This window comes from Scardinius erythrophthalmus (assembly GCF_964197995.2).
Source record: "Scardinius erythrophthalmus genome assembly, chromosome: 18".
Classification (NCBI taxonomy): Eukaryota; Metazoa; Chordata; class Actinopteri; order Cypriniformes; family Leuciscidae; genus Scardinius; species Scardinius erythrophthalmus.
The window spans coordinates 18,197,183-18,208,738 of record NC_138238.1 but is presented as its reverse complement, the minus strand read 5'-3'; the positions used below and the strand labels follow the sequence as shown (position 1 = coordinate 18,208,738).

At 37.5% G+C, this 11,556-nt stretch overlaps 1 protein-coding gene across 2 annotated transcripts; it reads right to left on the bottom strand.

Annotated features, from left to right (window-relative positions):
- Positions 1-6,451: 6,451 nt before the first annotated feature.
- Positions 6,452-10,920, bottom strand: foxj1b (forkhead box J1b). 2 transcript variants are annotated; one of them, XM_081392387.1, is made up of 3 exons: positions 10,616-10,920; positions 9,886-10,477; positions 6,452-7,973 (listed from the first exon to the last, which is right to left on the bottom strand). In XM_081392387.1, exons 2-3 carry the CDS (start codon positions 10,435-10,437, stop codon positions 7,173-7,175), a joined length of 1,353 nt encoding a protein of 450 aa, XP_081248513.1. In that variant the 5' UTR covers positions 10,438-10,477; positions 10,616-10,920; the 3' UTR covers positions 6,452-7,172. The 2 variants fall into 2 exon arrangements, with proteins under 2 accessions (XP_081248513.1, XP_081248514.1); XM_081392388.1 differs by having other exon boundaries at positions 9,886-10,920.
- Between the last annotated feature and the right edge of the window lie 636 nt (positions 10,921-11,556).

The window sequence follows — 11,556 nt, the reverse complement described above, 5'->3', positions numbered from 1 at the left end:
TCACTCAGGAAGGCTTCTTAAAGAAAAACTAACAGGTCTGTGAGAGCCGGAATTCTTACTGGTTGGTAGGTGATCAAATACTTATGTCATGCAATAAAATGCTAATTAATTATTAAAAAATCATACAATGTGATTTTCTGGATTTTTGTTTTAGATTCTGTCTCTCACAGTTGAAGAGTACCCATGATAAAAATTACAGACCTCTACTTGCTTTGTAAGTAGGAAAACCTGCAAAATCAGCAGTGTATCAAATACTTGTTCTCCCCACTGTATATCCTCATACTAGAGAGGATTTAATATTTAATAAAAATGTAATATTTAATAAAAATGTCACAAAATGTCTAGTGAAAATTACAGACTTCTCTCTGGTGATGTACTTCTCCAATCTAATAATCCACGTAAACACACCTGCAAGCTCACATTCATCATCGGTCTCCACTTTTGACTGCAACGTCATTACACATCTTACAATCGATGCTTAAACCAAGTCCCTGCCTTACATTTTTCTTTTAAAATGATAATCCATAAGATCTCTTGCTACGTCTATTTCATCGCTATTTTAAAGGGGTTATGACATGGATTTTTATTTTTATTTTAATATGTTCCTTGAGGTTCACTTATAATGTTAATAAAGTTTTTTATAATCCATATGAATTGATCGGTTTAGTCCAAATTTTCTGAAGAGACACGAAGCTCTCAGATTTCATTAATAAGATCTTTATTTGTGTTCCGAAGATGAACAAAAGTCTTATGGGTTTGGAATGACATGAGGGTGAGTAAATGATGACAGAATTATCAATTTTGTGTGAACTAAACTAAACTGATATTTACATCAGGGGTGCATGTACTGTAAATTAGGGGTGCCAAACTCAGCTCCTGGAGGGCCACAGTACTGCAGGGTTTAGTCCCAAAACTGCTACAGTTACACAGAAACACACATACCTGTAGTTTTCAAATCATTTTCAAGGACTTTGATTAGCTGGATCAGATGCATTTAATTAGGGTTGAAGCTAAACTCGGCAGGACTGTGGCCCTCCTGGAGGTGAGTTTGGCACCCCTGATTTACATGAACTGCATAAGCCAATCAATAAGCGAAATGATTAGCATCAAAAATATATATTTATTAAGGCTTTTAGCAATACTTAAAAATAAGTATTTGTTAAGAACCATATTTCACTTCTAATCTTGTAACTACAATAAATAGTTTCTAATTCTGATTCAAAATAGTATTAAATGCTCTATGAAAATGTTTTACACTCATAGCAATGCCAATGTTATGTTTGCTTTTATGATGTTCAAGCACACAAAAGGAACATTGAATTGGCACATTCTCACTAACACAGATCCGTCAGAAAATATCATCCCACTGCTCTGTAGTTCTGTGAGATAAGAGTAATTTTATTACCTTTGCCCTTTAACCTTGTTCTGTTGGTGACCAATCCAATCCAGCCTGGAATGAAAGGGTTTGTTTGGTTAAGTAAAGCTTTAAATAAGATTTAGCCATAACGACTCACAATCTCTATGGGGCTCTGTGTATTCCAAATGTTCATTGGCTACATCTGTGACAGCCAACGATATTAACAGAGAAAATAAATTCCTTGTAAGCTTTTAATGAATGAAAGGAATTTATAAAGAAGCCCATGAAATTAGTCAAATGTATCACAATATATATACATCGTTTTAAAGCAGCTTAATAGAAAATCATGATGTTAATGTTTATAAAATCTTAATATCTTCATTTCTAGTTGCATTTAGCAGATTAGAGCTGGGCGATAATATAGTCCACATTTTGTGGCGATACAAGCAGTTGTGATAAGCTATAATAATTAATATCATCCTGTGTGAGTATGCTGCATGTATGCAGATAAAGTTATGTCCAACTTAGCCTTCAATGTAAGAAATTTGGTAGGATGTTAGGTCATGTTTGCCTCATCTGAAAGGTAGACAAAATAAAATAAAATAAAATAAATGACTCTCTCCCACTTTATTTAATCAAATCAAGAAGTAGTATTACATTATGATTTTATTTATATTTGATTATTTGAGTATATTCATTGAACGACGCAACTTTGATTTGGTAGTCAAACGTTTTTCAAATATTAATAAGCAGTGAGGCAGTTTTGTTCAAATATTTTTTTCTAAGATTATGACTAACTTAATCTTGCAAAAGCTTGCTTTTCAAGAATTTCATTCTTTTAAAGGGGCTATATGTAAGAATTGTATTGCAAGTAATAATCGCTTTTTTATTGCCAATGTGTGAACAGCTTAGAACGAAACTTAGAAAACAAGAACTTTCCTGACTTTAGGTTGTCCATTAAAGCCTGTGCCCAATCCTGTTCCTGGAGATCTACCTAACTGAAGAGTTCAGTTCCAACCCTGATCTAACACACCTGTAATTGGCAAGTGTTCCTGAAGATCTTAGTTCAGTTGTTTTTTCAGGGTTGGAGCTGAACTTTGCAGGAAGGTATCCAGGAACAGGATTCGGCACCTCTGCTGTAATCTGATTTTTATGTGAGGGACTCAGGAGGTTTTTGCCAGGAAAATTAAAAGGAAGATATTTAAAGGGTTAGTTCACCCAAAAATTACAATTCTGTCATTAATTAGGCCTACCGTACTCACCCTCATGTCGCTCCAAACCCATAAGTCCTTTGTTCATCTCGAACCACAAATGAAGATATTTTTGATGATATCCGAGCACTTTCTGAAAGAAAAAACAAAAATAATGACTTTATTCAACAATTTCTTCTATTCCGTGTAAGTCTCCTAGGCTGTTCACATTGTAAACACAGTGCAGCGCTTCCGGGTTCTACGTCAGAACGCGGCTCTGTATTGGCCAGCTCCTGTGTCAGCATCACAGCATATGTTGTCAGAGACTGACACAGAAAAGAGGAAATTGTGGGGTTATTTTGTGCACAAAAAGTATTCTCTTCACTTTGTAAAATTAAGGTTGAACCACTTTAGTCACATGGACTATGTTTAACGATGTCTTTACTACCTTTCTGGGCCTTGAAAGCAGAAAGCTCAGAAAGCGCTAAGATTTCATAGAAAAATATCTTAATTTGTGTTCTGAAGATGAACGAAAGTCTTACGGGTTTGGAACGACGTGAGGGGGTGAGTAAAATGGCATGCTGAAAGAGCAAGTCTGTGCTATGATGTCATGCAAAGAAAAGGGGTTAATTTAAACATATAGGCAGATCTATATATTGTCTCTAAATATACTTTATAATCAAACTATCATACCAGTGTAATTTTAATAACCTCACCTGTCGACATGATGCCGGTGAATTGCAGAGCTTGTGCAAACATATCCACATCGCAATGATCAGAGGCTTTCTCAACAACTTTCTCAATGCTCTTATTTTTGTTTCATCTAAACGTCACTCTCGACGGAGTCAATGTTCGTAAACAGTAGCCTATATTGCTGCAAAGGTATTTCCACCTTACTTTTACTTCTAAGCAAAGAATGAAAAAGAATTTCGCTGTGAGTATATTGTGCTATTGAATCACGTTCAGTCTAGTTACTTAGGCTATGTGTGCACGAGCAATGATTTTCTGTCCGCAGTTCACTTAACGGCCACCGGTGTCGCTAATAACAAGGGTTTCTGAATTCTACAAAGCCCCTTAAAGGGATAGTTCACCCAAAAAAGAAAATTCTGTCATCATTTACTCGCCCTCATGTTGTTCCAAACTTGTATTAATTTCTTTGTTCTAAACCTGTATTAATTTCTTTGTTCTGTTGATCACAAAGGAAGATATTTAGAAGGGTGTGGGAAACTGAGGCACTATTCTAGGGCACTATTGACTTCCATAGCATTTTTATTCCTACCATGGAAGTCAATGGTGGCCCAAAGTGTCCTGGGAACAAAGAAATGTATATAGGTATACAGAATTTTCATTTTTAGGTGATCTTAGGTTTTTTTTTTCCTTAATGATGTTTTCAGGACAGTTGTATCACCCTGTCTTTTTTGGACCAAAAAAATCTAATTGAATTTTATTGTAAAAAATGAAAACCAGAAGAGTTGTAGACCCACTTAAGTCATTTTAATTCATAAATTAATGATTTAAAAAAAAAATAATAATAATAATGAATAGATCAAACAAACAAACCAAAAATGTGCATTATGTTATCGACCCAAATATAAATTTGACATAGTCCCACCAAATGATTTTCTAGTAGGTTTCAGTGTGAAAAATACACACACTGAATGAGTGCTGATGCTAGTGTTTTGCTGACTTTTCCAGCAGAATGGCTGACACATCTCTCTGTGTGATCTGGCTGACATGCCCACATAACACCTGTAATCAGGGTCTGCCAGCAGTGCCCGGGGGGACATAAAGCAGCATGGCAATGCCCCGCCGTGACAGCCATCCTTGTTCCCGCTGACAGGTCCGCATGAGGGGCCAAAGCGGCGACAGAACCCGTGTAAATACAGGCAGGAGTCTCTGCCTCGGGGGAGATAGTGTTATCTCCAGCGTCAAGGAGTTCTCCCATCCCTCCTCCACAAAAACCCATTCCCTGAGAAGCACACAGCTCCTCGCCCCCGCACCTCCCCTCCCACCCTGCCTACACTGCAACAACGGCACTAACTCACCTCTGTCTTGTCCACAGGGACACAGGAGAACAGAACTCGTGACTTAATGGTCGCTTGATGTATGTGAGTCTGTATGAATATGTGTCCTTGGCATTGTGGGTCACAGTTCTTTAGGATTACCATCCCTGCTTCTCCCTGATGTTCAAGGAATGTGATTTACTCCACTGATTCAGAAGGGTCTCTAGATATGACCTCCAACAGAAGGAGGCAGAGCCGATGAAATTGACTAATCCTCCCTTTCCTTTTTTCTTTTTCATTAAAAAGAGATTTTAAGTGTGAAAGTATTATTTTTTTTCCCTCAAATGCAGTGGATTTTCACAGATATTCAAGTCAGCTGGATTTTTCAAGGTGGGAGGCACAGCAAGGAAATTAACTCGAAAGAAAGTGAAACACTACTGATTAAAACTCAGCTAACAAAATATGTTCTTTTCTTGGTTATGCGAATGTAAATGAAACATTCCATTTGATAATTTTGCAAACGTTATATGAACGTTACTTATGAATGTTTTTTGAACAATCTGAAACATATCATTTAAAAAATGTCAGATGAATGTCCAGCTAAAATGTTTCAGAAAAAAACCCTCCCATGAACAATGTATAAATGTTTTTGTGCTGTAAAACCCAACAAGTTAACTCAACTCAAACCGATTGAGGAAACTGATTGCGGCAAACCATTTAAGTTTAAAAATCAATACATATGAGTATTGTGAACTTATTATATGATGCAATATATTGATGACTCAATATATATAAGTTCACAATACTCATATGTATTGATTTTTAAACTTAAATGGTTTGCCGCAATCAGTTTCCTCAATCGGTTTAAGTTGAGTTAACTTGTTTGGTTTTACAGTGTGACGTTTTGAGAATATAATCAAAGACCAGATAACTTTGAAAGAACGTGTAACTATTAATGTTCCTAGAAGAATGTTTGTTCGAAACGCCTTTAAAACAAGAAACAATGCAAATGCAAAATATAATATATAAACTATAAACTATACTAAATCATTGTCAACATTTGTCAATATATGTATAGATATAGACATACATACACATGGTAATTTACCACTGATTGTCAATTCAGATGTTGTTCAATGCTTGACGTTCTTTCACACCTCATGCTGATGCAGTAAAGGTAAATTTGGAGAGTAAAGAGTAAAGATCAGTAGGCAAACATCTCTCGTGAAGCTAAACAGTATTACAGTTATTTAAGTGAAACGGACTTCAATTTGAGAAATGCAGGCCAGTCTGGGCATGTTTTTACTGTATTTTCCGTGTCAATGATCAAACCACTCTGACAATAAATCACAAATAGCCACATGAAAAGGGTCATGGATAATATTGATGCCTGTTTAAGTGTATGTGGTGTGAAAGCAGTTTTTAATTAGACATCTTTAGGAAAATATGAGTAAAGACCAGAATCAAAATACAGTCTGAATACAATAATATCCAGCGAGCGAAGTCAATGGGAAATCATTAGGAAATCTTTACCTTGAAATGGATCGGCTAAATCATAGAGAACACAAACACTGTGTACTCTGTAAAGTACTAAATGTAAACTAAAAACTTTAGCAATTATATATATCAAATAATTCTGAGAAATTGGTCAATTTATCAATACTAAAGTAGAATTTTCAATATAAGTATCAATGACTGGAAATAAGTTTGAACATAGAGAATGCTTATTGTTTTCATAAATGGCTTTATACTGTAATCACTAACTTATTTGTATGGAATTTTTAATGGAATAGTCTTTAATGCAAACATGAATGCTAAAGAAACAATGCGCATGTATTATTAATTGTATATAAATAACTCATCACATGTAATATACAAAAATCAATAGCAATAGCCTGAAAAAAAGTTGTACAGATTGATCTTTTTATTCAAGAACAGAATATATTTTGTTTCATGTTGCATGTTTTAGTCCATTTCTCAAAGAATCGATACAAGTACACTTCTAGAACAGTCATTGCCTCGTGAGATTGCCACCCACAATTCATAGTAAATCTTAGACTAATTACATTACATTCTGAAACATTGAAGAGCTTTTGTGGGACAATTTGTACTTTTGCAGAATATCAGCATAAAACAGAGAAAATAAATTATGAGGCTAAGTCACTGGGCAACAGACTGAGCTAATGTTTCAAAGTGCTTGTGCCTTTTTTTTCCTCTCTGGAAATGATTTTGCGAAGCACTTTGGCTGGTTGCATCCCTTTTCCCACAAATATGTGATTTATATGTATTTGTATTTTCTGTTAGACTAATATAAAGCATAACATTGCCTAAAATATCAAGTAAACTAAAATGAATATATTAGATTGATTAATCAATACAGGAACAAAATGCCACTATCCTAAATAACTATTTGTCCCACAGCAATATTTAATCATCCAAAAAAAAAGAAAAAAAAAAGAACTCAAAGGTCAAGGGTAATTATAAATGAATCAGAATAGGTTCTTAAAAATGCAAAAGAAGTACAAAGAAACAATTACATATAACCTTCCACGTCCTCAGTATTTCATTATGCTAATGTAGCAAAACAAAAGTCAGTAGGTCTCCAGACCAGCAAAGACATGTTCACAGATATGACTCTGCTCTTTCCCAGAGTTGCATCTCCGAGAAGAATCCCTCACAAAGCCCATAGCCATGATCCAGGGAAATTGGGATGACTTGGACTTCCTCTTTAATCTCCCAGGGGTGCTGCTGATGCTGGTGAACCTGATCTGAGAACATTCCCTCATAATATTGCGGATGGACCTGTACTTGCTGCTGGTGCTGTTGGTGAAAGTCCTCCATGTTGCATCCCATCATGCCGTTCGCCTCTAGGTAAGCACAAGCCTGCTCGTCCTCGTTGCTGTAAACAGACCCGTGCTGGTTCTGTGAAGATAGCTCCATCTCGCACCCCAGAGAGCTCAGCGCTGTGTTGATATCCAAATCTTCAAACGTGCTGTCGTTCCCACTGAGCACATCGTCGAAAACAGACGCCAGGTCAAAATCTCCTCTCAGTATGTCTGAGGTTTTGATGTCGGTGGTTAACAGAGGGCTTTTGGAGACTCTGGCCAGCTTGCTGCCTCGTTTGGAGAAGACTTGCTTGCGTTTGTTTCCCGGGACAGGTCCTTGGAAGTGGCCCATTCCCATTTGTTGGCCAGTCTGGTTGCACTGAGAGCCGTACGAGGAGCTGGGAGAGGATAACATTTTCCTCTGTCTCTGGGTATTGAAGTTTGTGGCAGGCATTCGCCGCCGTTTGAAAACGCCATTGACAAACATGTCAGCGTACTGCGGGTCGATTTGCCAAAAGCCTCCTTTTCCTGGCTCGTCTTTCTGCCTGGGCACTTTAATGAAGCACTTGTTTAGGGACAAGTTATGGCGAATTGAATTCTGAAAGAAAGGAGAAAAATCAGCAAGTTTTTAGTATTTATTTATAGGTTTAACAATATATCATGTCACAATATATAGCAATAAAAGAATTGCGAAAATGAATCATGGCTTTATTATAGTAAAAGTAGTAACCATGTTTTTTTTTTTTTTTTTTTTTGGCTAATTGATTACCATTTGTATAACCACAGTTTTACCACAAACACCATGGTTAAACTATGGTAAGATCAGCAAAACCATGGTTAATTTGTGGTTACCACAGTTTAACTATAATAACCATGTTTCGTTTTTTCGTAACCAATGTGTCTCATGGATAGCAACCATATCTATTGCGTATAGTTCACCCAAAAATAAATTTTAGACATTTAATTTAGCATCAGATTTGGTAATGGAACATCAAAAATGGAGGACCAACTTATTCAAGTCCATTTCTGATGTAATACCAAATTAAATTTGAGCTTTTTGTTAACTGTTTATCATATATCTTAGAAGTAATAATTAAAAAAAACGACCGTTTTAACTCTTTTGTTAAAAGTATTGAGAGAATATTGCATTGTGAGATCAGTATTGTGATTTGAAACGAATCGTGACATAAGTGACTTGCTACGTATAAATAATTATTCCTAGTTCGCGCTTTTATCCTTTGGTAATTATTTCATGTGCACTATAAAACATCATTTTTATGCAAATTAAATTAAGCTGTTTGAATGTAGAGCAACATTATGGTTTAGATTAGAACGTAGAACATAAATGCAATTACTTCTAGAGGCAGAAGAAGACAACGCGTAAAAAAGGCTCCTATAAAATCCCACTGTGCAACAGGTAGAGGTGTCCTGTTTCATTGGCTCACTGTGTGTGTGTGTGTGACAGAGACAAAGGGGGGAGGGGAATGTTGTGTGTACAGGAGAAGAAATGCTGTGAATAAGGCTCTCTAGTAATGCAGCACGCCTAGATTCACATGACCAGTGGCTCCCTTAAGGATCCCTCATTATGGAAGAAGGCCTCAGGAAACCTATGCTTTTGGGTACAGTGGTCTCAGCTTTCATCATTAGTCACCCTTCCTTAACACATCTCAGATGAGTGCACAGGTCTGGCTATTTGCTATTTGGTTTAATGTTTTGATAGTGCTGTATTGACAGACACCAGCTAATACTGTTAATTTGATTCTCGAACGAATGACTCTTATGAATTGGTCCTTTTGGGTGTATTAGACACATACAGCATGTGAGGGACGATTACCAAAAGAACGACTTTTGTGAGCTTGTTCTTTTTAGTGAGAATCAGAAAATACAGAGCTGGGTGTATTCTGATTCCCTAACAAATGACTCTTATGAGTCGTTACTTTTCAATGAATCAAAAATGAATTGGTCAGAGCGGTTATAGTGGATTAATTCGACTCCCTAACTGAACCGTTTTGTTTGATTCCAAAAAAGTTTAAAAAGTAAACACTTCTTTAAAGAGGAGCTATTACTCTCTGGTTTGTTGTCTGTTAAAATCTGAAAATCTTATTTAACAATAGTCTGAATAAGATTATTTCAGATTTTAATACAAAGAATGGTACTCATAGGCTACTAAAATAATCGTTATGGGACCGTTAAAGGGACCGTTCACCCAAAAATGAAAATTCAGTCATCCTTCACTCAGCCTCAAGTTGTTCCAAACCTGTATGAGTTTCTTTCCTCTGCTGAACACAAAATGAGATATTTTGAAGAATGTCCGTAACCAAAGAGTTGATGGACCCCATTGACTTCAATAGTACCCCCCCACCCCACCCCCCTGAGTGTAAGGTGCACCTGTTGCACAAAAAAAGATACAATTTTCTATCTCTCCTGTGAAAATCTACAGATACTGAATTTCAATGCAGAAAAAAACATCAAGGGATTCTCAAAGACAAATGAACGATCGGTGAAATTACCTGCCAACTTGGCTCCGCGTATCTGTAGTAGCAGAAATTCTCAGTGATCCAGCTGTATATGGCTGACAGGGTGATTTTGGTTTTGTTACTAGCTTTCATTGCCATGCAAATCAGAGTGGCATATGAATAAGGTGGCTTCACGTGGCGGTTTGTTTTATAGTCGATCTCCTCCGAAGGATTTGTTTGCGCCGTTATGTAGTGTCCCGCTTGCTGGTGCGTGTATGAATTCGCCAAACTGCTGCTGGACGTTGTGGGATTCCCAGGTGTTTGTGGCATCCCTGTGGCGGCGGTATCTCCTGCAGGAGGGCTGGAGGGCGAGTCGGTGCCCCCCAGCTGGTTTTTGTGGTAGCAGAGGTGTTGCGGGTGGCAGCCGGAGCTGGGAGTCCTCTCGAAGTTGGCACTGAGGATGGAGAAGTTCTGCAGCCAGTGCAGACTGGTGAGACTGTCGTCAAAGTGAACAGAGCCGCTGACATTGTCCTGGTCCTCCGGATGAAACATCATCCATCTCTCTTTGAATTTATTCGCCATCTCAGGACTCATTAACACTGGCATAGTGGACGCGACTTTATTTGGTGTTTCGAAGAAACAGTTTCTGTGAAGCACAGACACGTTGCTTGAGAATTCAAAAATAACGGCTGATAAAAACGTAACAGAAAAAGTGGATTTTTTTTATAACGGTATAATCCACCACAGGGTTAGGCCAATTAAATCCCTCAAATGAAATGCCTACCTGCGAAATGAAAACACGTAGACTTCGTCGGTCTGTAGCGGTGAATGAATAGCTTATCTCTCAGTCCGTTAGATTCCGTCTGTTTGCTTTAGACTTAGAGCAACAAGTGCAGCAGATAAACGAACGCATCCACGAAATCGTACATGTCCTGATATCTACTGCGAAAAGCAGCATTTCAATCCCGTCTGAGAAAAAGCCATGTAGGATCAAATTTAGTGTCTCGTAAGCGAATGAATACGATAGAAATGAGATGCGGGCTTTGCACTCCGCCGTTTTGCCTGTTTCTTAATAGCCCTTTAAATGTTGACGCCCTCTGATTGGCTGAGACCTCCAGAGTTGAACATGTCATTGTTCCTGCGCGAGGAGTGTATTCAACCACAGATCCGCGCGAAATGTGACAGGTGATCATTTATTGAAATTATAATAATTTATTAAATCATTGTGATTTTAAACCTTGTGAACTGATAAATGTCTCTCGATTAAAATGTAGCCTCAGTCTGAACTGGTACATTTATAACTGTTTTTGCATTCTATCTACTATTATCGCCTTTATTATTTTTTTAATCTGTTTATTTTATCGCGAACTCAATTTTCCTCTTAACATTTCTCCATGCCAGGGGTAAGTCGTTAAAAAGTCGTTGGTTATATTATACACGCGCGCGCCAAGAGTAGTAGAAAGGCGCACAGATGAAAACAGTGACGCGCAACGAAAGGAGCGCGCCACTCATCCCGCCTGAGACCTGCCCTCTTTTCACAAAGTCCAGCTTACATACCACATTATCATAGAACCGTTCTCTCAGCACGCCTACACAAAGTTGGGCGCTGTATTTGGGTATGAATACACCTAAAAAAAACTTTAGGTGTCAGGAGCAACTACACTAAATGCCGTTTCGTATAACTAAATGAGCGAGTGTATTACTAATAGTGAATACACTGCCATC